Source organism: Cyanistes caeruleus, chromosome 4 (assembly GCF_971803275.1).
Source record: "Cyanistes caeruleus chromosome 4, bCyaCae1.hap1.1, whole genome shotgun sequence".
NCBI lineage: Eukaryota > Metazoa > Chordata > Aves > Passeriformes > Paridae > Cyanistes > Cyanistes caeruleus.
The window spans coordinates 46608679-46636217 of record NC_141704.1 but is presented as its reverse complement, the minus strand read 5'-3'; the positions used below and the strand labels follow the sequence as shown (position 1 = coordinate 46636217).

General features: G+C 37.7%; 1 protein-coding gene across 35 annotated transcripts; it reads left to right on the top strand.

Moving 5' to 3' along the window:
• Nucleotides 1-4: 4 nt before the first annotated feature.
• TMEM19 (transmembrane protein 19) lies at nucleotides 5-25672 on the top strand. 35 transcript variants are annotated; one of them, XM_086884386.1, is made up of 16 exons: nucleotides 5-48; nucleotides 4136-4218; nucleotides 5037-5261; nucleotides 5633-5779; nucleotides 6835-6937; nucleotides 8352-8575; nucleotides 12794-12882; nucleotides 13400-13479; nucleotides 14496-14540; nucleotides 15178-15211; nucleotides 17087-17237; nucleotides 19959-20072; nucleotides 21511-21648; nucleotides 21957-22211; nucleotides 23260-23469; nucleotides 23786-25672. In XM_086884386.1, the coding sequence occupies exons 10-16, from the start codon at nucleotides 15203-15205 to the stop codon at nucleotides 23947-23949; spliced, it is 1041 nt and encodes a 346-aa protein (XP_086740512.1). In that variant the 5' UTR covers nucleotides 5-48; nucleotides 4136-4218; nucleotides 5037-5261; nucleotides 5633-5779; nucleotides 6835-6937; nucleotides 8352-8575; nucleotides 12794-12882; nucleotides 13400-13479; nucleotides 14496-14540; nucleotides 15178-15202; the 3' UTR covers nucleotides 23950-25672. The 35 variants fall into 35 exon arrangements, with proteins under 35 accessions (XP_086740512.1, XP_086740513.1, XP_086740518.1 ...); XM_086884387.1 differs by having other exon boundaries at nucleotides 13-48; nucleotides 5007-5143; XM_086884400.1 differs by lacking the exon at nucleotides 5-48 and adding an exon at nucleotides 69-653 and having other exon boundaries at nucleotides 8503-8575; nucleotides 17123-17237.
• Nucleotides 25673-27539: the final 1867 nt, after the last annotated feature.

The following is a 27539-nucleotide window of genomic DNA, read 5'->3' as shown; positions in this document are numbered from 1 at the left end:
AGACCACGCCCCGTCCGTCCCGCCCGGGAGGAGACAGAACCTCGATGGGTAAGAAAAGAAGAGGGGCGGGGCAACGCCCCTAATGTGGGGCATCTTGGGTAATGTAGTTCCCCGCTCGGGGAGAGGCTGTGCAAAGCACAGCGGGGGGAAGTCGGCCCCTCAGCCTATCGCAGGGCGGCGGGCGGCAGCGGGCGCCAATGGGCGCGCGGCCCTCCATGTTGATAGAGGAGGCGAGGGAGGAGGTCGCCATCTTACCGAAGGGCACGGCGCTATGTGGGTGTGGAGCGGTCGCATGGCGGTGGGCTGCGCTGCACTGCTGTCCGCCGCGGGACGATCAGTGGCAGCTCCCTTTAGCACCGTCCAGGCTGCGGGGGCTTGGGCCTCCTGGGTGCTCATTGCGGGTGCTGACTACCATTCCTCTGTTGGTGGGGCCCGTGCCCTGCTGCTCTCTCCAAACAGTGCATAGGCTGCTAAAGAAGGGAAAGCAGCGGGTGTTCAGGCATTAACCCCCAGACCCCTCTTGGTAGCTAAATTAAAGTTAAAATCTTTTAGAAGGAGGTTTCTGCAAAGCTCTCCAAACCTGTAATTGCCTAGAAGTTCAGATTGGCCCTAATGCCTTCACTGATACAAGTGACAAGTGAACATCAGAGAACGTAAGACAACTATATAAACACCTTCAATCATTTGTTTTATTTTCATATCTCCAAGTAGCATTCTGTTGTTACCTAGTTGGTTATTGAGGGATGCAACATCCTACCAAGACTGCTGACTGGACAGCAGTGATGATTTACTTGTGCAGAAGAAAACTCATTTTAGATAAAACCTTTCTAAGTCAGATTGGTGTCTCCTGTAAAACTCACAAACCCTGACTTTTAAAACTGAGAAACCTGAGTTCTCTCAATTATTTTCAGTTATGCATGCAAATTGTCTGCAGATTTGCCGCCATTTTCAAATTTGGAGAAAGATGGCTGTATCTTCATGCTTTTTCTGAGAGTCAATTACTAAGGTGTTTTGTTGGGTATTTGTTAGTGACTTGTCGCACTGTATTAGGAGCAGTGATATTGATGACACAGACTTTCAAGCTTAGTTGCAAAAGAGAATGTATTTTATTCTTCCAGATCCTTTTTTATAGGCAGTTCCAAAAGGGTCCAGAGGGCTAAAACTTTTACTGTCCATCAAACCAACACACCACCATCATCAGACAGTTAGGAACAACATCCCTTGACTGTTTCTTGCACGTAAACAACAAGGAGACAAACAGCACCTGCAAATATTGTTTTCTTTCTCTAAGGACTGTTTGAGTTCCTCCTCACGATTTCTCAGGGCACACTTTCTCAGGCCAGTGAGAGAAGGTTATGTGACTTAGTTTCACACAGACGCTGTGCTACCTGCCTGATCTCTCACATTCAGCGTCCACACTGAGTAATGTGCTATGAAATTACAAGCACCAAAATAAAACTCAGTATCACGTTACTATTTCTTTTCCCTTGCCTTCCTCTCTAGACTTCATTTAAATCCAACAAGAATAGAGTGGATAATGGATATGCTTTGTAAAGTCCAAAATGTTGTGCCAAACTTACTTTTCTTTGCTCAAAACACTTTTCACCCTTTTTTTTGATACAGGACAAGCTATATGACTCAAAATAGATGCCATTGCAGTAACTTCATACAAAACAGGATAGAATAATGGAAGGTTTATATCATATCCTAAATTTCTCAAATTTTTTTCTGTTTAAAACAGTGTGTGCATTCTTTAAAGATGTTTACAGGGAAGCAAGTTAAAGGTTTGTTTTTTCACTCCCCCTCCCCAACCCACGTATACATCATTCTACTTTAGTGTGTTATTTGTGTCAGTACTTCTGTTCAAATTGTTGGTATCTCTAGGAATCAAGCTTACATTATTTTACATATCCCACAGTACTAAAAACATGCAAATATGACATAGGATATACTGAAAACTTTCCCAAGTAGCAGCTGGAGGTCAAGCAGGTTTCTTAAACATTGCTAGGTGTATATGTCCATGTCTGAAATCTAGTCCACTGTAGTTACAAAGCAGTTTCAGTACTACTACATTAAGCTGCAGAAATCTCCCTCCCTGCACACATCCTTACTTGGGTATCCCAGAGCTTTACATATATCTGATTCCAGTTGCCTTTGTACAGTTACATTTTTTTCTAAGTGTTTACATACACCAGTAGGAAATTAGTATCAGTATCTTTCAGATAGGAAAGGAAAACATTTATATAACTGTAAGGTATTGGCAAAACATCAGCTCTTTATGGGAAATTACCCTGATGTGTGTATACCCACTCTATTGATTGTTTATTGTATGTTTACTTACTGTTCATCCAACAAGTGTGCTGAATTTATTAAAAAATGCTATATGATCTGTATTATAAATTTCTATCTAAGAAAAAACTTAACCATCTGTATTTAACCATCTGTAAAAGAATACCCTGAGAATCTTCCAGTGGTTTTGTATAGCCAATGGTATCGTATGTCTCTTCTTTCATTTCAGTCATCTGATATTCCTAGCTTTTTGCTATCATCTAAGGTTATCATGCCAGTAATTTTAGATTTCCAGAAAGAAGCAGATTCACCACAATTAACAAATAGAGGAATCAATAATGTTAAATTCTTTTCTGTAAAGGGAATAAAAAGGCATGTGTTAAAAGAACGTTTTTCTGGTGGTTTTGCTATCTACACATTTGAACAAAGGCCATAAGCATTTGAAAACTGCAAGGGAGCTGCCATTCAAATAGAAAACATGAAGAAACTTTCTTGCTTATGACATGAGTAATAGATAACGAATTTTTTGTGAGGTCTCATTGCAATGTGTGAACTTAAGAGAAAAAATAAATTTTATTTTAGCTGCATTTGACTTCATGCCTCTGAAATAGATTATATTGGTGCTGTAGAAAAAAAGAAATTGTATTTAATAGTAGACATAATTTCAGTTGTTATAAATGCATATCACATTATTGGCTTTTCGCAAATATTATAATGAATGTTATATGTATAAGATTAGAAAATTTTGCTGTATTAATACAGTTTCCTTTATTTCTGTTATTGATGAAACCTAGAAATAGTGGTATAATACATGTATGTTAAGGTATGGTAAGGTAAGGTATGGTTAAAGCATAGTATTAAAACCAAAATTACTTCTGTTTGTATAACCCAAAGACTGAAAAAGATAGCTAGAGACCCCCTGCATTCTTAGGCTATCTTATCCAGATGAAGACCACCATGACCAGAGTTCTGGCGGAGAAATCTATTGCATTTCTGTTATCAGGGAATGTAAATCTCGGTGGCACCAAGAAGATTGATCTATTGGGAAGGGGTCAAGAAAAAACTAAACAGAAGAACACCAAAAATCCTAAGAAGAATGTCTGAATATGTATGAGAATTTTTAGATATGTAGTAGGGTTCTGTTTTTAAAGGACAATCCTTTGTTAGTAGGTGTGCTCTCTTGGCTGAATGCAGAGACGCCCGGCCATGTCTGTATACTTTACTTTATTTTTATCTCCTAATTGTCTTTTTATTAAAATTTTAAATTCTATAAAAAAATTACATGAACTTCGTTTTTCACACAGCAAAGGACAAATAGAATAATTTTAAATACAGAATACAGAATACAATGTTTTAGTACAGGAGCACTGAATTTGACTTATTTCAAAGTTTGAGGCAGGAAATTAGTAATACGTTTACCATATAAATTAAATTCAATGATAAAAAGTAAAGTAAATTTTGTTTTTACAGAAGCACAGTCTGAGTTATAAGGACTTCGCTGGATTTCAGAATATAAAAGACATTCAGTGTTTTTTGGTGCTATAACATTTGGCTTAGGCTAAAATTATTTTTGCTTTTCTTGCTTTCCAATTTTCAATTACTATCACAGGTTCAGGGTGGAATCCCTGGTTGTTGAGGTAACAAAGATAAATGTATTCTTTGCATTTCCTCCACAGTTTTGTGTTTTTTCCTAATTTCTGCCTGTGCCAGCTGACTCAGTGTCCAGTTAATCCGTAATTTGACACTGTTGCACAATTTCACATAATTTTGTTGTTCTATTTCTTAACTTATTTCTTCTGGATTTTTTGTTTGGTTTTTGTTGTTTTGTTGGGTTTTTTTTAAACAGAAAGCTGTGTGAAATCTTCCAGAGAAGAAATCAGTTTCTATCCAAGCAGGAGCATCCAACTTCAAAATTAACACTGAGTGTAGGTAAGTTCTCACTGAACATAGCCTAACACAGTGTCTTGAACACAATGCCTTCACAATTCATATGAAATTAAAAATAAGTAAAAAGTAGAGGAGACCATAAGTTTGAAAAAAGAACAAAGAATCACACTCAAATAGCAGGCAGAGCTGAATAATGATAGAATTACATACTTGCCTCATGACATGCTTAAAATCAACTAGTATTTCACCAAGAGATATATCTGAGCAAATTATGTTAAATACCTAAAGGAATCTTCCCTTGAATGAAATAAAAATATGACATATTTATATGAGATAGGAGATTAAAATGATATATTTTATAGAAGACTGTAAAAGGTTTTTAAATAAAAAAGTAGTTAGTCGTCTTTATTTTGGTATTTATGGGGAGTTAATGCTAAAATACAAATTAGTCACACTGTTATATTCTCAGACATGCACTTGGTGATGAGAAAAATCTTTTTATGACTGTGCAATTATTCAGTACCTATCAGTTACTAAAAAAAGACTTTTTAAAAATCTGGAAGATGTCAAAATGGGATTTTAGTTTTTTACCTCAGGTATTAATAGTCTGGAAGACTATTCTGGACTAGTCTGGAAGAGCTGATTCTAAGAGTTCTGTCTTTCCAAAAGACAGAACTCTTGCAATACAAGAAGCTTTTTTCTTTTGCAAGAGACATTATTTTTAGGAACATAAAGTAATCACTGCAGATAACTTCAGATGAAGCACACTCAAGTAGCAGTTAACTCCTTCCTGTTAGATGTTGCTAAAAAGAATGGCTCTTTCCTCTCAGGAACCTCAGCACCCTTTCCTGTTCCCTCAGAGGTTTTCAGCTGAGGATCCTGCACTGGTACTTGAGACCCTACACAAGCCTTTTGAGCAAGGACTCCTAGAAGTGAGCAACATGTTGGAGAGAATTAAGCAAGCAAGGTCAGAAACTGAACCATAGAACTCTTGCCTTCTTCATGGCAAAGAAGACTGTAGGCTTTTTCTGCTGAGTTTGTACTTGTATTGGACACTTAGCCCATGGTTAAACCCAAAGACTGTGGTGAGTGTGTAGTGGGGTTTTTTTCCTCTTTGATAGCATGTTTGGTGTTCCTTAATTCTTCAAATTGTGTAGAGGGTTGATTAAAGTTATTGATAGTGTTATTTACAGAATGCAGGTGCTACAGCCAAGTTAGAGATATTTAACAGATCAAGTGTCTGTGGTAATTTTTCATGCTTGGATAGATATGCATGTACATATATAGCATATATAGCATGATTAAGCACAGCATTTCTACTGTTTTTGTATTTTCCTCAGTACTTTTTAAATATTTCATATATTCCTCAAAACATGAGACATTTAATCTGAAACTAAAAGCTCAAATTAGGATGATTTAAAATAAAATAAGCAATTATAACTTTTCTATTTGGTAGGTGAATACTTCAATGGAGTTGGTTCCACACAGAATGCTGGAAGGAGAAAGAAGTGAAGAAATAAATTTCATATTAATTTCCTGAGATTTTTTTTTTCTGATGAGGATCATGAAATTATACTGTAGCATGGTCATCTATGTATAGAAGGTACAATAGCTTTGTTTTTGTTAAAAACACTGTAGAAACATATAGAAGCAATATCCTATCATGTCCTGCAGTTTTGAGAATTACTCTGTCCCACATGGCATGTTGCATTTGTTTTCAAGTAAGAAGTGTTCTCAGGTGCAGCTAATCCCAGGTGATGGGTAGGACTTGGAGCTTCATGCATATCTCTATTGGATCAACTTGGATCAGTTCCCATCTGTGACTTGGACAAGGAATTTCTGCCTTCAGGGTTTTCCAGATTGGTTGTTCTATGACAGGAGATCAATCTCCACAGGCAGGGCCACAATGTAATTCTACAGGGTTAAAGACAGAACAGCAAGAGTCCTAGCTGTTGACAGGAATTTTTGTTGGAAAATGTATCTATGCTAGTTGGAAATACGCAGAGTTTAATTTCTACCTATCTGTCTGTCTGTCTGTCTATCTATCTATCTATCTATCTCCTATATTCTATATATAGAATATAGGATATTCTATATCCTATAGAGAAATCTATCCTATTTCTATATAGGATATATAGAAATATCCTAGAATATTTCTAGGATATCAAGGGAATATCCTAGAACCAGAGTATCAGGGTGGGTTTTTTTTCAATTAAAACATCAGCTGCAATAACCTTCCATAATTTTGTTTTTTAAGTTTTATTTACTTTTTTTCCATTCAATATCTTTTCATACTAGCTGAAAAAGACATCCCCTTGCACTGTGCCACCAGGCTGCCTGATTATTTTTACTATTAAACTTTCCAACAAGGGAGACAGACTTTAAAAAATGAATGCCTTATAAAAGCGGTATTACTAAATAGGAGTATGCATATAACTTCTCGGTAGATGTGAAGTGTGGGGACTGTGGGCCCAGAGAACTAAACTGATATGTAAAGAGGTGTGACACAATCCTCAGTGCCAGGACAATTTCTCAGCTTTTCTTGCAGCAGTTCGCTGTTACTTTTAAATGTAATCTGAACTATGAATATGTAGGAAAATTAAAGAATTTTAAATGTTTTGTCCAACTCCAAACAACTTTTCTTTATGCTATTTTCAGGAAAGCTCAGGAACCTTAACTTGGCAAGGAAACGAGTTGAAGGGGATGGTAGTTACAAAGGCACAGATGGTTGATATTTGACTTTGCCTGTTCTGCTAAATAGGTAGGCTTAGATTCAATCCCTCAAGAGCAGCTGGCTTTTAGGACTAGCCTACTCCAGGCACTTCCTGGAATCATCTCCTCAGAGAAGTACAAATATGTCTGGAGAGTAGCTTTACAGATAAGCAGTGTCAGTTCCTGAGAGGTCAGTGTTTCAGCTGCAGCCAGCTGCTATTCATTTTTTTCATTTACCAGTATAAATATGTAAACAAAGTCTTCTGTATTAGTTACTGTAGAAAGGTTTCTTTACTGGTTGTTTCAGTTCCCCTGCTGTAAAGTGACTTCAGAGGGGAGATATAATGCAGGAATCTCATTGTGTTAATTAGTAGGAGGACAGTGACATCCATAAGCACAAATTGACTGTATACAAATGTCCTAAGATGATTCTTGAGCAACTTGAACCATTCCTGGAAATGTTTCAGTACCTTAAGTCAGCCAGCAGCTACTAATGGCCTGATTCTCGTACAGAAAACTTTTCATTACTAGTTATATTTGCATGTGAGTCTTTTCTAGTAAAACTGTACGAGCAGTTTTCAGGAAATTCAGAAGCTCTCCATGTGACAATTCTGACTCTGGAAGAGTTCTTGAATTTCTTGTTTTCACAGCCTTTGACAAATGTTCTTTGGGGTTTGAATCTTTAGGGGAAGGAAAAAGAAAACAGCTCCAGCATGCCTAAAGCTTACACCTAAATCAATGTGTAACATAAGAAAAATTAAACGTATAAAATGAATTCCAGATAGTTGGACATATTTACAGGTGGAAGCCTCAAATAATTAACATAAAAGCAGGCTGGTAAAGTCTCAAGAAAAAAGGCTGCAAAATATGTTTTAAAAAAGTCATGAAGCAGTCTACAAACATAATCATGGATGTTAAAAATGTTCACTTTTTATTTATTTATTGTGATTTCTTCTGAGAAGATTTTGTTTCAATCCTAATCATTCTCATTTCTGCATCCATATTACCAAATGCCAATGTCATCAAGAAAAAATAAATTACTTGCAAGACTTGGCAGCTGGGAGATAACCTCCTGTTGTTATAGTGATGCCATAGACTTCACAAAACTGAAGAATTTAGTATCTTGAAAAGCAAAGCACCAGGTTTTGTTTATATTTGTGATGAGAAGGGTATAAATAAGGCATAAATGCAGATTCCTTTCACAGATAAAGAAGTTACTCCCCAACCCCCACCAGCTTGTCAAAACTTTTTTTCAGAGATTAAAACTTTAGTGCTATCTTAGTGGCTTGTGTACAGTGGCAGGATGTTCTGGGACTTCAATACCAATTTCTGACACTGGGTGGATCTCTGAAGTCAGGAGAACAAGTAAATCTTTAATAGACACTGTTTTGGCATGAGAAGAGTGGATTGGGCTCCACCCTGTTTGTTAGTGTCTTGATTTCTCCATTTTTAATCTGCTTCAGGACAGAATGACTTCCTGTGGCATTTACTGTTGTTGACTGAAAGAATGGGAATAAGTTATCACAGCAAAGAAAAAAGCAGAATACTCAGTGCAATAGTCTTTCTGATGAGAAACTTCAGTTGCTGAAGGGAATCTGCAATTCTTTGTCATAGGACTTAAACTCATCTTACTTTTGAAATACTTTTTCTGCACCAGTTCTGCTGAATCTGGACTGAAGAGAGAAAGGTAAGGGATATTGCTGCTTAACTTTTGAACACATGTTGTTATAGCCACGTGTTTTTGGTAAAACTTTCTTTCCTTATTCCATAGTTTTAGTTTTCCAGGATATTTTCACATTTCATACTTAATTATCCAGTTTCTAAACTGAAAAAATCTTCAGTTCCCTAGCAGTGTTTGAAGTTGGATGTGTGGGTATTTGCCCTGGGAGAACCAGGACCAAAATTCTGTACTGCCAAAGTCAAAATGTTGTATTTGCATGACTTATTTTTTTGATTTAGTAAGTATTGAATGATACAAAACTCATTCTTTATTAAAAAGTAGATTTCCCAAAATCCAGTTGATTGATCACAGAGTGCTTGCTGCTTTTGTCTATCTGTAAAATACAGCTAAATCTGTAGTGCACTTGCCAAGTCCATTATCCTCTAACATTTATCTCTCTGAGGAAATGGTATTTATCTGGTTTAACAAAAAACTGAACATTTGCCCAGGTTAGACACAATATATAATTTTTCAGATACAATCTTACAAATACAAGTTTACAATCTACAGTAAATCTAAGAATTATGAGTTTTAATTTATATTATAAACTTCATAATAATTGCTGCAGAGTATGTAAGAAAAATAATTATCTTCAAAAACACAAGATACCAGTGCTGTCCATAGTAGTTTTTAATAGGCTGCAACTGAAGTGTAGAGTCTTTTGTGGCACAAGATCAAATCAATACAAGATTTCTACATTGCATTAAATGTGGAAGGTTTGCATTCAACCCACAGCTGGCTATTTCCCTCATGACCTTTCCTTATAACTTCTTTGGTAGTTATATGGGTAACAACTGAATGATTTTATCATTTATATTAATATATTATTTATAATATATTTCTATTATATATTTTTTTCTTATTTATATTATATCCTTAGGGTTCAAGGCAACTTTTACAAATGTTTAATGAAATGTTTAATAAAATGCTTCACTGTGTTTAAAAAAAAGGCAGATCATCTGGTTTTATGTTGTTGTTAAGTTTTTCATGTGATCTGCAACAAGGCATTGACCAGTATTACTTCCCTTCCTTAAATTTTGCCAATTTGTGAAGTTTTTTTAACTTTGTATGATTAACTGCTATAGAAATGTAAAGTACTTGTTGCTAATTCAGAGAGACACAATATACTCAGTATTTAAGCTTATGTGTTTGTAGCTGATGCTTGTGCCTTTCACCTGTATATAACACCCTGCCATAATGTAACACTAATAGTGCCTTTATTCAATTCTAATATTCATATTAATTTTGATACTTCATTTTCTACTATGCCATGTTTTTAGTAACATAAAAAGATGAAATAAAGTTCAAGGTTATTTAAGATGCATTTTACATGCTTAAGTAGATTGTATATGATGGATTATAAATGTAAACTAAGAAATATAACTGCAGAAAAGCAATGTGATAACTATTTTTCTATACTTCCATAGTCAGAACTGAATTAAATACATATGCAACAGGCTCTACTGTGCCTCCAATCTTAATCAACTGAAACAGACATAAATGAGGACTACACTGAATAGTGGATATAGTGAAGAGATGGTTACTGTATTTCTCCTATCAGAACTATCAGGAGCTTATCAGTATTCAACATATAGTTTCATTCATCCATTTGATGGTGTTGTTATCATCTCCCTTGAGTTTTTGGGTCAGTCCTCACATGGTATCACCACATCTTCCCTGACTTGCATGGCATTGCAGCATCATACAGCCACAAAGGGTTCACACCAAAATGCATGAAGTCTTTCGTTACAAAAGCATCCCACTCTCTTCACCTGGAAAAGGCAGAGAACTGGAGTCACTATAGCTTAGAGCAACTGAAAACAATGCTGGCAAAAGGCAGTAGGGAAGATACAAATTCATATCCTGACTGGAGGCCCAACAGATGAAACACTATCACCCACCGATTACACTGGCAGAGTTTACCCTTCAAACAGCCATTGTGTGGTTTAGTGCCCTTTTATTTCAGATGCAGATAGAAACATTATGAGCAACTGCTTGAAAAGTCTCAGTCAAAAACCGTTTACATTGACACAGCATTTTGGTACTTGAGCTACTGTTCAAAGAATACATAATTTACCATCCTATTAAGGAGATTATTTTTGAAATGAACCACAACTTTGCATTGCTCCTCATCTTCCAGTGACTCACAGTGTGGTCTGTTTTTAACCTCTACACTAAAACATAAATTCACAAACAGTCGGACTTGATAGCCTGTTCATATGGTTTCTCTATTAGGAAGAAATGTTAAGGGATACTACAAATTATTTTTCCTTTTGCTAAGTGCTGCTGAGCTAATATCAAAACATACCAGTTGTAACTGATTTTTTTGGGTTTTGTTTGTTGGCTTGTTTTTTGTTTGTTAGAGGGGTTTTTTGTTTGCTTTTGTTGGAAAGCTTCTAAAGTCAGTACAGAATGCAAACAAATCTCTTGTAATACAGGCATCCCCAAGAAAATACATTAGTCTGCTGGTCAGAATAGTCAGTTAAAAATAGTAAATCAAATTTCCATCCTTGTTCTGCTTAGTTCTGGCAAATCATGACTAGTTAGCATTGGTCTTCTATGTGCCCAGTGATTTCCAAGTTGTTGATAAAACTGTCATGTCTGCAGTCAGACATATTTTTTTGAGCTCATTACATTCAATCTTGATAACAAGAAGACACAAAAAATGTTTTAAAAATGCTTGGCAAACTTGCAAGAATCCAGGCCTGGTCACTAACAACCTGGAGGCAATATTTTTTTATTAAGATTTTATTCCATATCTTGATGTAGCTTTGGTTGACCCCCTCACCTCCCAGTATCTCTACAAATTATTTTAAGCACAATGAAAGTTAGTCACCTTAAATCTTTAGCAGTACTTACCAGAACTGTCTGCTAAAAAACCTAGAGGTAAATGTGACGGTTCTTGAGCCAAAGATCTGTCCTAGTTTAGACTGGGATAGAGTTAATTTTTTCTTGGTACCTGGTACATTGCTGTGTTTTGGATTCAGTATGAAAATGATGTTGATAACAACCTAGTGTGTTTCAGTTTTTGCTAAATTGTGTTTATCCAAGGACTTTCTTGGCCTCATGCTCTGACAGTGAGGTGGTACACAACCAAAAAAAAAAAAAAAAACCACAAAAAAACAAAAACAAAAACAAACATGAAAAAATACCCTTGCAAAAACAAAACACTAACAAACAAAAAACCCACAAAAGATCTCTAACAAGAAAATCCAAAACAGCTGTGAGGGAGCATAGCTTGGACAGTTTACCTGAACTGGCAAAAAAGGCCATTCCACACTATAGACCATCCTGCATAAACTGAGGGAGTTACCTGTAAGGGGGGCTACCTGGAGTTCAGGGATGGCATCTGGAATCAGTCAGCAGATGATGAGCTATTGCTTTGTTCATCACTTGTTTTTTCCTCTTTATTGTCATTATTATTACTTTTTTTCCTTTATTTCAATTATTAAACTGTTCTTATATCAACCTTCAAGTTTTGCTTTTGATTCTCCTCCCCATTCCGCCAGAGTGGGGAGGAAGTAAGCGAGTAACTGCGGGGTTCTTAGTTGCCAGCAGGGTTTAAACCCCAACAACACCCTAAAATCTAACTATGACCACTTGGGAAAAAATATATACTTGCATAGTTTTATCACTACTTCTTAGTCTGCCTAAACAAGTTAAACTGCTGATTTGAATCATTATGTATGACAAGTTACACTACTTGCTGTGGCAGATGTGGAGGACATGAGTTTTCACAGGATAAAAACGTATGTAACTTAATGATTCTGAATCATTTAAAAGTTATCTCAATCTAAGAGCCAGCCATTCCTGTTCCCTGCATAGCTATAATTCTGCATAGACTATGCTCTACATCATGCAGCAGAGATGCAGTTCTTACGCCAGTCAGTGGTACTCTACCAAGCACACCCTTGAAGAGACCAGTCTCCTCTCCTGAAGTCCGGAGCAGTGAGCTTGCTGTGCAGCCTCCTCACTGCCATAGGTATCCTGAAAGCCACCATTCCATGGTCACAAGCTGCCCTTGGCATCATGTGCCACAGCAGCCCCTCCTTGTAGGGGAGAGCAAGGCCCAGCAAAGAGCCTCTCCTTGCTGGCTTCCGTGTCACTTGGAGAAGGAAGTTATCATCAACACACTTCAGGAACCTCTTGTATTGCTCATGGCCTGCTGTGTTGTCCTTCCAATAGATATTCTTGCAGTTGAAGTCCCTTGGGAAGGTGAGAGCTTGTGAATGTGAGGAAGCTCCTATCTGTCGCTGAAAAGATGCATCCTTCTGGTATGTCTGAGAATCTGTATCCTTCCATTCTAACACTGGTCACAGAAGCCATCCCACCATGTCTCCATGGTTCCAGTAAGAGCATGGCTCTGCAGGCACGTGCACATCTCTAACTCCAGATGTTTATTCCCTGTGCTGTGTGCGTTTGCATAAAGCCATTTAAGGCAGATCCCCTGATGAAGCCAACTCATTGGCTGGGGTGGCTGGAATTCCTTTGTGCTGCTCTTCAGGTGCTCTCCTGCTAACCTATTGTTGCCTAGAATCAGATGAAAAACTTTCCAAACAATGTTAGAATGAATAACATAAAGAACAGTCTTTTAATGAAAGCTTTCAGGTGCACAGATTATCGCTATGCACACATGCAGCATCAGATTTCCACAAGTTTTATAAGTTTAATTACTATATCTAGCCAGTATATCCAATGGGAGACTGGTTGCCCTGGTACCCCACCCTTGGACCTGCCCCACTGGAGTCCCTCCAAAGGGTTATTAGCCCTGTATTTTGTTATGTCTCCCAGGTGCTGGTGGAAAACAAGACATCCTTGTTGGAAATTCTTTTACTCCAAAATAAAACACAGCATAAACACATAGTTAAAAGGTGGGTCACTTGTAACAAATGACTGGAAAAAGGACAATTAGGCTACTATGAATAAATCTAATTTGTGTCAATGTTCTTGGATAAATTCATTTAACATAAAGCAAAAGCCTATCTACGCATACTTAATTAATGTAATACTTAAAGCTTCATTCAAAGTTCTGGTTTTTTTGGTAAGCAATTTGGATATTTATTCTTCATTTGCTGCTTTATAGTCCACTATGCAAATCCTGGTATGAATAGTTTTGCTATAGTGTTAAGCACTGACATTTTTAACTCTCTCAAAAATGTTAGGAATTCATCTGTATAGCATTTTCATCTTTTGGTATGAAAATTACTGTTTGCAATTTGGTTGGTATTTTCACAGGCAACTGCTAATTATGAATGCTCTACTTAAGATGAATATTTATCTGCAGTATTACTTTTCCCTTCCAGCAGTGTAACTTTTCCCCTTCTGTTTTCTGTAGCTATCTAAATACACTATCAGCATAAAATTTTACAGTCTTACTATGTTGTCTTTTCTAAGAGTGTGACTATTATTCAAGGCCCTTGTGAACAGCTATACTTAATACAATATCAACAATGTTTACAGGGTTTTAATTTCATGTATTGAACAGTGTTTTGTCTTCAGTCAGTTTTTGGTTATTGAGAAAACAAGATTAACAACAAAGAATAAAAGATGTTTAAATTAGTATTTAACTTTGAAGGTATATTATTCATAATGTATTCTATCAAGCATAAATATGAATAATGTTCTAAGTGGTGAAGAGAAATGGAAAGTTCTATCTCAGAGATACAAAAAAAAGGCAGAAAGCCTACTTCTAAAATTGTCTCAAAAGTTTAGAAATGTTATGCTGTATAATGGCAAATCTATGAAATTCCTAGGAAAAGAATGAGTGTTAAAGAGTTATTAGCATGCTGTGTACAGTAACATTATTATCTTCTTTCTGTTGCACTCCTTTAATCATCTCACATTCCTGCCTCTTATTAAATCATACTTACTTTTTTTTTTCTCCTAGACTCTGCACTGGCCGTGCTTTGCATCCTATACATTTAGGGAAAAGGTAAGAAGAAACTCTTCTTCTAAATATTGGGTAGCTTATAATTCCAATTTTTTAAAATTTAATCTTCTCAAATTTTTCTTATTCCATGTATGAATTTGGATGGGAAAGTGTGAGGAAAAGCTTTCAGATCTATATGCCGTAAGCAACTGTTACTTGCTGGTTTTTTAATTATTGAGCTTATCACTACTATTAGGTGTAAATAAGGAATGGGAGAAGGGTCATAAGTAAAAACTGATTATGAAATTAATGTATTGCATATATTAGGTATACATAGTGCTTTTCTGACTGATTCAGGATGGCTTTTTAAATACATTCATTCTGTATTCACAATACTGTAAGCATCTAGATGGCCATTTAATTTTTTTAAAAACCTAGCTTTTAATAATTAAAAATTATGTTGTTGTTGCTATTATTATCATTGTTACAGGAATTAGTGAAAAAAAAAAGGGACAACATTTAGAAAAGAGGAATTTAAACACAATATATGGGGCAGTTACAGAACTGTTGTAGACATTACTTTCAAAACTGTAGCTACTTCTTTCAGCTTCCAAATGTAGAAAGAAGTCTAATTTTGTGTGCCTTTCTTTCTTGTTTTCTAATCTACTTGTAACATTCAATGTGTACCAACCTACTGCAGGAAAATTTGTTGGCAATCAGAAACAATGGAAGAGGTATGTATGAAGCCACATTTAACAAAAGACTCAGAGCTGAAAAGGGAGTGAAAGTCAACATTCATGCACTGGATGTTAGACATTTACTGACCAGAACCACCTTTCTCACACTAGGGGTGGAGAGCTGTGCTACCTTTTGCTGTTCTTGCTCAGGTAAACTCCAGCAGCAGCAGCCCCTTTGGCTTTAAGCCAAATGCAAGGTCTGTAGGTAACCCACTGCAATAACCTGGTATGTCCCTAAATCAGTGCCAAGTGCTACTTCACATGGGTATGGGATCTATGAAGGAAGCTGAAGAGTCCTTTAGAGCTCCACAAACCTGCCCCCTCTTCACACCAGCTTGTGTGTTGCCATTAATCACAGTCCCACAGATTTACAGAACCACAGATAACAGCCAGGGCTCTAGGATTCCTGCAGGAACATTTGTTTCTCTGCCAGAAATTTCAGCATCAGTCTGTTACAGTTTAGAAAACAAAAAGTAAGCAGTTAATTAAATAAAACAATTTATTACAGTTAAGGATATATTTGAATAATTTTATGGGAGTTGGTTATACCAGAACAAGCCACTGCTTGTTCTGCCACCAGTTTAAGTAGAGTTGATCTTGTTCTGGTTGAAAATCTCAGCTATTTAGATTTTGGCAGAAGAACCTAAGCAATGTCATGTCAGTACTAGTCTTGAAAGGTGTCCCATTCTTAAAAAGCAGCCCCGATACTGAAAAATTAAGTAAATATTCTGTTGTGCTGCTGCTACAAATCCATGAGAAAAAAGCACCTGAGGTTATTGATGTTCCTGAGGTGACTCATCTGTACAACTTGAAGGTTTTAGTCTACGTAAGTGCTAAATACATAAATGCTTCATCAGCATTATCTCTTGAGATGCCTGAATGCTTATTTATGTCATTATTTCTCGTTTATTTTGAGGCTGCTGCCTCAAAACAATGGGTTTTTGGAAAGTTGTGAAGTTTCACCTTTCTGTGCCTTGTTGACAAAGCCTCTGCTCTGTGCAGTCCGTCCCGTACCTAATGTCAGCTTATTTACGAGTGGAGCGTTTTGGGAGTAATTCTGGTGTGCCCCAAGAAAAGCCACCAAGCAGGTTTGGCATGTTTTCATCCCAAGTCAACTTTAGGAAACGTTTCAAGTCTCTTCCTTCTGCTGTTAATGAACTTCGAAGTGCTCTGACAAGTTTCAAATCTCATCCAGGTACTCATTGGTCTCACTAATTATCCGCAGACTTCATGCCTTTCACAGGCGTGTCGTTCCCGTTTTTATTTCGCAAACTGGATCTCCATTGGCAGCACCCGTCGGAAGAACGCAGCCGCATCCCGGCCGCTGCCGCATCCCGGCCGCTGCCGCATCCCGGCCGCTGCCGCATCCCGGCCGCTGCCGCATCCCGGCCGCTGCCGCATCCCGGCCGCTGCCGCATCCCGGCCGCTGCCGCATCCCGGCCGCTGCCGCATCCCGGCCGCTGCCGCATCCCGGCCGCAGGGAAGCGACAGCTCCTCACTGAGCGGGGCCCGCCGCAGCCGCAGCCGCAGCGCCCCCTCGCCGCGGCGCAGGCGCGGGCGGCCCCGCGGCGCATGCGCGGGGCGGTGCCCGCGGGCCGGGATGGGGGCGGTGCCCGCGGCCCCGGGGAGCAGGTCGGTGGCGGGGCCGGGCGCTGCGAGTGCCTCCGGGCGCCCCGCGCAGTGCAGCGCAGCTCGGGGTGGGCCGGCCGGGGTGGCCGCAGCAGCCTCTCCATGAGCGCCTCGGTGGCTCGCGGCAGCGGCCCGGGGGCGGTGCGGGCCGGGCGCGGCCGCGGCTCCGGCCGGGCGGGGGGAGAAAGAGAAGGAGGCGGTGGCGGTGTCGCTGATGCCCTGCGCCTTGTGTTTTCCCATCAGGTGTTGTCTTTCTTGCTTCCCATGTCCTATTACCAGGAGGATTTCTTCAGAGACTACCTCAAAATGATGGCGAATATGGTCATCCTGAACTTGCTCATTTGTATTTCGTTAGCGTTCTGGATCGTGTCCATGACTGCAAGTACGTACTACGGTGAGTCGAAAGGTCGGGAGAGGCTGGCATGGCACGGCCACGGGCGAACCTTCCCCTCCGGCCTTTCTAGGCAGGAGACAGAAAATGGGAAGAGGGATGTGCCCAGCCCCTTCTTTCGTCAGTAGAGCTGATAACCTCACCTCTTCCAGTAGGTGAGAGTGGTTTAGAAGATGCTGACAGCCGCTTACACGCAGCTCCGCCCAGGGATCACGTACAATTTAAAATGTTGGTGTCCTTTTTGATTTCTTTCCCCAAAAGAACGCAAATAAAAATTAAGAGGTGAAAAGAAAGACCGAGCTAACTGAGGCCTTTCTATAGTAGGGAAAGTACGTGACAGCACGGGACGAATGCGGCAGCTTTCAAAACTGTTTTAGGAATCAGTGACATCTGCAGCGTGCAGGAAGACTTCCTTAGTCGAGGAGCAGAGAAACAGGAGATGGTATAAGAAGATAGGGATGTATGCATGGAGTGGCTGGCTGAGGTATGTACTGTCAGCTCAGCATTCTGCTCAGACAGCTCAGGCTGGCTGTGACTTAGCTGTGTGTAGTTGTAGGAGCACAAGTCCTCTCTGTAGTCACTCTTTTTGGCTCTAAGACCGTTCTTACAGCAATGTGCAAAGGCAGCTAATACTGCCTGCAGTATAAGTTTAAGCCTAGAAGAATTTAACTGCTTTTCCAAGACAGGTAGTGACTTATCATTCAGACCCCAGCCAGTCTGATGCAGGAAGAGCTCCAATGTCACTGCAGTATTGCTGAAAGTGCCTAGGGATGCAGCGTAAACACCTTCAACTCCCTAGTGTCTCCCTGGATCCAGCTATAATAAACACCCCACCAGTATAAGCTGACTTTTGTAGAGGCAGTTGCATGTCTCTGCTCAGTGTTTTTCAGTGCTTCAGGTTTTAGGATAGGTTAGTTCTGGTACAGCATTAAATGTGTATTGTCTGGATACTTCTACTTTGGCTTGTAGTGAGATACCAGACATGTAGAATGTATGCAGAAACAGGCTTCACAAACAGCTTTTATTTGTGTCATTTGTAGCTACCCAAGTTGGATTAAACATGCAACTTCATTTATGTGTCTGATCTCTAAAGGTATAGCTTTTCTGACAATTAGGATATTCTAGTCCTTGTTCTCTTATGTGAGTGGGAATTTACAGTATAGTGTGGAGAGACCTGGTATCAGGTGAATCAGGCCTGGTAGAAAGGAGAAGACTGGACAAATCCTCCTTTTTGTAGGCAATGGTTATGGAACAAGAAGGATGTAAAACTTCCGTTGTTCATTTACCTGAGACTGTGGAAAGACCTTGGCTTTTCAAGGAGGTGAATGAAGCATATAGTAATTAATGGACTTAAAATGGTTCAGCCTATAAAAGCAGTTAAATTCACAGTCCTTAATATAAATATTAAAATGCTACAAATATACTTTTATTAATGTATAGTTTACAGTAATTCTTGAGCACCAAACAGTGGGCCAGATGTTAGTGAAGTCAGAGTGTCAAAGAACATATTTGTTGTTTTATTATAGATGCTTAGTCTTACCTGCTTACATTTAGTAGTAATTTAATGCAAATACTTTTCTCTCCGACAAGGAAATACAAAATGGCTAGTTTAGAAATGACCTTGAAGAGACGAAAATTCTGTTTGTTAGCCAAGCAAAAGGAACCCCTTTGTGTTCCAGTACTGCTTACACTCAAGTTTGCACCAAGAGCTGCCTTAGTTTGTGGTAAGCAATACCAGGCTACAGCACTGGAGGGCTCTTCATACACAGCTGGTGCTTGTCTTCTGAATTTCTGACTCAGCCCTGGGCTGCAAGACCCCCTTGCTCATCTACCATGGCTTTGGGGCTTTTCAGTACACAGAATAGAATTGTTTTCTTGTCAGTCTTTATGTTGCAATGTGTGTTTTACTGTGATTTCACAGACGTGTTTGTCCTGCTTTGCACCAGGGAGCCTGTGTTTATGCAAAGGTTGGGGTACTGATGACACAAAGTTCTTGTTGAAAACCATCGTGATTATCTTTGCAGCAAGACAAGCCTCTGTGCCTGTGTGAAATCTTTCTTTTACAAGATCAAGACTTACTTTAATGCAAGATTTGTGATGTCTTGTATTTGTATAGGAGATCTAATAAATAACTTCTCAAGATTTTTTTTTCATTTCAAAACCTACGTTAACTATTGGCTTTAGCTTTTAGAAGTTTGTGGCTTTTTCAAACTAAAACTGTCACTTCAAATCTTGCCGAGATAGTCATCAGCTCAAAGTATATTTCAAAAAGCCTTACATCAAGGTCAGAAGAACTGAAAGGGACAATGTTTCATAAAATGATCTCACTACTTTCACTTTCACCAAGCAGACTGTCTTGATTGGCTTCTTTTGGTAGTGGAGTTTTGTAACAGTCAATTCAGATGTTGGACTTTGAAGTTCATGTCTCCCTTTTAGAACGAAAAATATCACCATATTTATTTCTTGTCATATTTTGCTCTTTTTTGGTAATTAATTTTAGTTCATGAAATATATTCTCTTTTGATAGCTGAATAGAAAAATTGAGTAGATAATTGCAGATATATTGTCCTTCTGTCCACATAAATATCTTTCTTCTGAAGGATAAAAAGTTTTAATCTCTATTAAGAAATTTAAGTATATACCAGGAAATAATGACTTTTCAGACATGAGGTCATAAAAAAGCTTTATGAAGATTATCTGTAACCCTGTTATTTGCTTTATCAGGTACTTTACGACCCATTTCCCCATGGCGCTGGCTTTTTTCAGTCTTGGTCCCACTAATTATTGCTACACAGGGTTTTAAGAAGAAGAGTCTTGATCACAGTGGTGCATTGGGAGGTATGGCTTTTCTGAGACTTAAACTAAACTTTTAGTAAACTGAAGGTCCTTTTTACTGTTTTCAGTTTAAGACATTATCTAGTTCTGTTATAATAAAGTATAAATGTAAGCAGACATACCCAAAATTCATGCTGGGTTGTTTTTTTTTTCATGCCTGTTCCAACAGCCAGGTTAATCCTGTGCTACTGTTTGTAATTGATTTGATTAATATTATTATATTTATATAAAGCTAGAAGATCCTTTTAAACTTCAGTACAGTATGCAGTTAAATCACATGGTTTGGTTTACCATATAGAAGGATTCATAGAGAAACAAAGAAATGGCAGAGGTAGTGGTAAAGAAAGACCCTAGACTGGTTGTGTCGGCAGCCTTCCTGCTTGGTAGGAAATCAGTTCTACTTTCTGTATGGTTCTCCTTTCTGTAATAGAAGCAGTTCTAGGCATTTTTTGGCATGACAAAAATAAGATAATTAAATCTGTACTTCACTAAGAACAAATGACTGTTTCTGGAAAGTTTTTCTAGACCACATGATAAAATGCCCAGCATAGCGTACAATAGAGTTTATTGAAATCTGATGCAACATTACTGGGTGAGGTGATTCACCTTCTCTTGTGACATTGTCTGAATCACTGGAGTAAAACAGGGCCTCAAATCCTTCCTTCCCATGTCACCCATTTTGTAAATCTTCTGTCTGTGAGAGTTAAGGGAAGCATTTTCTACACTGACAAAAATCTTTCTGACTTTTGTGTTCTGACTTCTGAACAGCTCTGCTAGCCAGTTTATACTGGCATTTTCTCTTAAATGCACCCGTTTTTCTTTCAGTCTTCTAGAATTGTAATCTCATGGTGAGGAGTGAAATTAGGCCTCCCCTGTGAAAGGGGATGTAAAAAAAGAATTGCAATTTAATCAAGGAGATCAAATGCTTTCAAAAAACTAAATTTACATAAATAAAGAGGTAGAATAAAAATAAAAAAGAAAGGAAAGAAATTAATAGAGAAGTAGCATCTGCTAAGATATGCAGAAGGGTTTTACAGGTTATCTTAGAGACTTTGGATGTGCAATTTGATGCCCAAGCTGATGATAAACTTGCTGATAGAGGCACAGCCACAGCTATATATCAGTTCCTTATAAAAATAATAATATTCTTCAGGCAGAGTACTTGGATTTCAATTATATATTCTTTGGATACTGGGGATCTTACTGCTTCTCTTTATTTTCACATAGTGTTACTGATTTGTGGCAAAGGGTCTTAAAAATCGCATGCTTCAGCAGTTACAATGAAATTAGTAATTTGGCAATATACTCTCTTATTGCATGATTGTCTTAGGTTTATCAGGAAGATACTTTTCATGTTCAGAAAACTTGAAATACTTACTTGCTTTGCAAAGCAACCATTGTTAACATGAAGGAAGTTTATATACTTCTTTTTCCTTCATAGGGCTGGTGGTTGGATTTATCCTTACAGTCGCAAATTACAGTTTCTTCTCTTCTTTGTTTGTATTTTTTGTTACTTCTTCGAAACTTACTAAGTGGAAAAAAGATATAAAGAAGCAAATAGATTCAGAATACAAAGAAGGTAAGCGAAAATACTTTAATTCTTTCAGATAACTTGTGGAGAATAAATGCTGCACGTTCTTGTTCCCTTCAAAGGGTCAGATGAAATGTAACTTCTAGAACAGGGAACACTGTAGAGACTCCACTCAACCCTATCCCTGTGAATATTAGCAGGCCACTTTGCTTTTTGCTTCTGTTCTGTTTAATGAATTGCCATGTAGTTTCTGTTTTAAATGTGTGTCTTTTAAAATTTAACTTTATATATGTGTTATTTTGCTTTTGCCTCATGCTGTTGCCTGAAATTACTAAAATTCAGTTTTTATACTTCAGGTGGACAGAGGAATTGGGTTCAGGTATTCTGTAATGGTGGTGTTCCAACTGAGCTGGCTCTCTTATATATGATAGAAAATGGACCAGGTGAAATTCCTATTGACTTTTCAAAGGAATACACAGCATCATGGATGTGCTTATCCCTTTTGGGAGCTTTGGCATGCTCTGCTGGTGATACATGGGCTTCAGAGATTGGTAGTGTTATGAGTAAAAGCAAACCAAGATTGATAACAACCTGGCAACAGGTTCCAGTAGGTAGGTAATTGTTACTTCTTCCATATGTTCTGAATATTTTGTTAATCTGTTTTGAATTACGCATCCAAATTTAAAAGGTCCAAGAAAGACATAGAAAAACAAGTACCAGAAATGTGGGATTAGAAAATGTTACCAAGAATGCATTCTCTGAAATGGAATATAGTCAACTGTGTTTCTGCTGCATCTTCTTGATGAGAGGCATGAGCATAGCAACCACAGAGCTAAAATCATCTTGAATGCTGTCACTTCTAATCTCTGACAATAGCTAAGAGTTTACGTTGCTAATATGAAGAATACAAATTATCAACTTATATTTTCCAGGCATTATTTTAATCAGTAGAATACATATTTATTCATCAGAGATGCTGTTACTTTGCTTCTTAAATCACTCTTACTTTAATATCCTACCAAGGTTGAATAAAGTGTACTTTCTGTCTGTCAATTGTTGTCTCCATGGTGGATGTCACTGCTGCTGTAAAGCAGTATGCCTTTTTTGAGTCTTGCTGGCAAATTGATCAGAGGTTCAGATCTTGTTGGATAGGAGTTAAATGCCTGGGAATTTTGTTTTCTTTATGTGCATTCTTCTGATTTCTATTCAATGAACTATCAAACATCTCTGTTTATGGATTTGGATCTTTTAAATGTGTTGGTGAAACACATCTTAGTATACTACTTCTGAAAGAAGGCATTGCTTTAATGTGCACATCTCAAGGTCTGGTTTTTTTTAAGCAAATCTTTTATTAGCTCACCAGCACCTAGAGCAGACAAATACCAGGTGACATTGAGAGGTGTGCTGTCTAGTTTTATTTAATTTAATGCTGGTAGTATTTCTAGAGAACTAGTCCTAGAGACTGGAAAGGAGTAAGAACAGGCAGTAACAGTACAGGTTAAGCTGCTCAGCAGCATAATGGGAATTGTGAAAAGCTGCAGTAATAGAGCCTTGTGGGTGTAAGAGGAGAAGATCACTATGGACAGTTTTGATTACATTTCAATTAATACAAGTCTTTTGAAACCAGTTTGCAAATCAAATACATTTTATTTGGTTTAGGTACTAATGGAGCAGTTACTTTAGTGGGCCTGGTCTCAAGTTTGCTTGGAGGTATGACAGTAGGTATAGCCTACTTTATAACTCAACTTGTTTTTGTGACTGATCTGGAAATATCTGCTCCACAATGGCCCATTATTGTGTTTGGTGCAGCAGCTGGCCTGCTGGGATCAATTGTTGATTCATATTTGGGAGCTACTATGCAATACAGTGGTAAGAGTCTTCTTTTTTCTTCTTTTTTTCCCCCTTTCTCCCAATGTAATGTAAAATTGGATTTGAACTTCAAGAAGGGCTGAGGATATGATTTTTTAATGGAAAGAATACAGAAATAGCAGCATGAAGGACAAAGGGAGCAAAAGTAATTGGCATAGTAATGAAAAGGAGCAAGGGTGGTTGGTCCTTTTCCAGTTTTTGATTTGTTTATTATAGTAAAATAAATTTAGGAACGTGTAAATACTTGGTTACTTGGTTACTAAGTTTCTCTTCATCTTGATTGGCTTTGTAAAATGAAGATTTTCTCTCTTTCCAGGTTTTGACCAGACAATTGGCATGGTTGTTAACCATGAAACAAAAGACTCCAAACACATATCTGGAAAACCTATATTAGACAACAATGCCGTAAATCTTTTCTCTTCTGTAATCATTGCTCTGGTGCTACCAGGCACAGCATGGTTTTTCTGGCCAAGGGGTTGAAATGGTTTAGGCTTTTCTGCATGCAATTAATTTATGTTCAGTCTTGCTCAGAGACTCCAAAGAGTTCCAGTTGAACTCTCTTTTAAGAGATGGATCTGAAACATTCAGGAAGCTGAAGGATTTTCCATCTCAAGTTGTTAAGGCTGTAAACCTCACATGACAATCAGCATCTCTTGGGAAGGTGCTTTGTCAATAATGCTCTTGCTGCTCCTCAGGAGGACGTAGGTCATTGCCAAGTGAGGTGAAGCACTTGATTCATTTATCCTCCATTCATGGAGCTGAAGTGTTGGTGTCTATTCTCTCCAGTGTCCAGCATCTGGAAGGGCAAGAAACTAGAAATAAAAGTCTAATCAACATCAATCAGTGTGATGGAGCCTTGTGGCTATTCTCCAAGCTAGACACAAAATACACTGCAGCTTTATATAGGCAATGGTAACATGGGTGAAGTGGGTGAATTCTGGTGTTTCTCATTATCTACAGTTTGTAAGGTCTTTTGTGGAAGTATTTGGGCAGGGAAGAGAGAATTCAGCCTTGTTGACTGTTCTCTATCCTAATAGTATCTCCACTTCCCTGAGAATAGGTTTGATAAAAATGATCCATACATAACATTTGAAGCAAAAATATAAATTTAAAGTAGAAACTCACTAGCTGTCCAGTAAGAATAATAAAATTTTCTATGCATTTTTGACATCTTTATTTCAAAACTAATGATATTTATGAAGATTTGTCAATACTGTAGTACTTAACAAATAATTTAAAATTAAAGATGACAGTTATATATTCATATTCATCTCTTTAGAAAGAGAATGGTTTTTTTCTGTAAGCATGGAATTGTTCCATAGTGTTTGGCATTCTAACCAAACTATACTGTTCAGTTATTTCTCAATAGCAGAAATGTTTTCCATTTTGTTTGGGGCTTCTATTTAGAGATGATGGCCTCTAAAGAAGCTACAGATGTTACCCTTGTAGCAAATGGGCGAAGTCACACTTATAAACCATTTAAAAATAGAAATTTAATTTTTGATGCTCAAGCTCCTGTGTTAGGTAATTATGTCTTCCATCATTCATTTATAAAAGTTGTGAAAGTAATGTAGCCAGTACAGATTGTATTTAAACTTTAGAGATAGCCTCATAATAACTTCTCAGTGTTGATATTCAGAAGCATGGACCCTTATTTTTAACTTATGAAAAGCTTTTTCTTTAATTGTTAGAGATAGATTAATATTTTGTATTGAACATCTGGGGTTTTTTTTTACAAGTGTTTTGTGTATATTGCCTGTCTTAATGCAATTGACTTTTTATTTTTTCACCTTTTATGGGAATATTAAAAAACTTTAACACCTTCCATACTGAGTTTACTCTTTTGAAACCTAGTTTATATAAATCTGGAATTAATCACTGGGACTACTTGACTGTATTACCCAATTATAAAGATGAGATTTCAAAGTAGTAAAAGCTTTCTGAAAAAAGAAAATTGTGTAGCTGCTCTATGTCTGTTCCTGTGGAAGAGCACAAAATTAGGAAATAATATATGCACTTAAACTGTAACAATAAACACTTTGGAATTTTATGCTCTGTTTGGATTTATGCTGCTTCTAAATAAACACTGTATTAGTTATCTTGTAAGATTTCATTAATATTGTTGTGGGTTCTAGAATTGAGCAAGATAAAATGTTTGTAAAATACTCATTTTTTTTTCTCAATTAAATGCCTTATTTTTGTATTCTTTTGTTTCCTGAAGTGAAGTGTACTTTCAGCTACTAAAGTGGACATGGTCAGCTTTTTCACTATTTTTTATGAGCTCATTTGAAAACCAGCTTACTACAGTGAGAAGACATCTGATTTCATATTCATAGCAGCATGAAATGCTTTGATCTGTGACCATATGAACGAATGTTTTCTGACTGAACTCCTGCAGTTAGCATCTTCAAAGGCCATTACTTTGGATTGTTTTTTTGTCATATCTTAGTGATGACACTTGAGTTGCTTTTGAAATTTCCAGCCATAAATTTCTGGTATACAGAAGGATCTGAGCACACTTAAACTCTGAAAAGGACAGCATTAACTTCGGATATATTGATATATTTTAGGCAAATATTGTTACATTTAACTGCTTAGTAGCTGTAAACTGAAATGCTTTCGGAGAAGGTGGAGGTGGGAGTAGGGGATACAGGGAAGAAGTTGCAGAATGTGCCAAACTGCCTGTAAATTGATGTGAGTTGCTAAGAGCAGTTCCTGGGCTCACAAAGCAGCAGAGATACCACCTGTCCAGGTGCTAGTTGGAGACACAGAAAATGCAGGAAGTCAAAAGGGGGAGTTAAGAGAAAACCAGGAAGCTGTTAGATTAGAAATTGCAAAATAGGTTACTTCAGTTAACAAACTGAATTCCATTCTTTAAACGCTTGAATTTCTCTTTAGCTTCAGAACCATCGGTACCCCTATTATATGCCTCTGTTACTGATTTTGCATTCATAATTAAGTGTCATCAATATTTCCACAGGACCAAGGCAATACACTCAAAAACTTTTTAATTGAAGTGGTTACAATTGTGAGTTACAGGTCCTTATGCTTAGCTTGATTGGTGGATGTGATAGATGTTTAAGTATAATTTTTACATAATTGCATGCAAGAAGTCTTTAGCCAGGTCTCACCCAGACTTGGTGCTGTGATTGTTGAATTATACTGGTATCAGAGTCACCAGTATCTATTTTTTAAATTTCTATGTTATTGTTAGAGCTGCAGGTTGTCTTGGATCTGCACATGCTGCATTTATCCATCATTACATAATTTCCTGGGACAGGAAATAAAGTGATGTAAAAAAACAAGAGGGTATGCCACCTCTCTTGGGTATTAAGGACAAATTGATTCTGCAGACTGACTTTTTCTGACAATAAAGGGCTGAAATGTCATGAAGCACTGTTGGTATTTTACAGAATCCGCATTACAATCTGTTAGGACTAGGCTTCTCACATTTGTTTTTGGGGATTTGTTTTCCCTACATTTCTCCCAGCAGTATTTTGGTCCCATGCAGCCTTTTCTTTACATTTCATTATCTACCATTTTAAGTTGCCATTAAGCCACTTTTCTTCAAGCAGGAGTTAACCTGTTTTACAGGAAATTTATTCACTTAAAGCTTTGTAGGTATGTTACAGTCTCTGCTTCTGGCTATTGCTATAACTGGATGATTTTCAATTTAAATACTACTTCTGTTAGGGGATAAGGTGCAGCTCTGGGATTCAATTATGGGCCTATTGTAATGCATAAATCAGAGAAGGTACATGAATTCACTCAGACTATGTGGATCCTTGTGGCACTCCCAAGCCTGCAGCCACCCTCAGTAATGCCAATACCAAATGAGGATGACTACAGAAATGTGGAAACAAAGCTACCAAGCAAATGGCATCTTGTACTTGGGTACTCCCAAGCCTGTAAAACTTGATTCCAAGTGAGGAAATTCCACCAGGAATACTCAGTAGCTTTTCTACAACACTGATCCTACAAAGTCAATTTTAATATCTTCCCACTACAACCACTAATTAAATCACGGGACAGCCCAGGTTGGAAGAGACTTTTGAGAGATCATCTGGTCC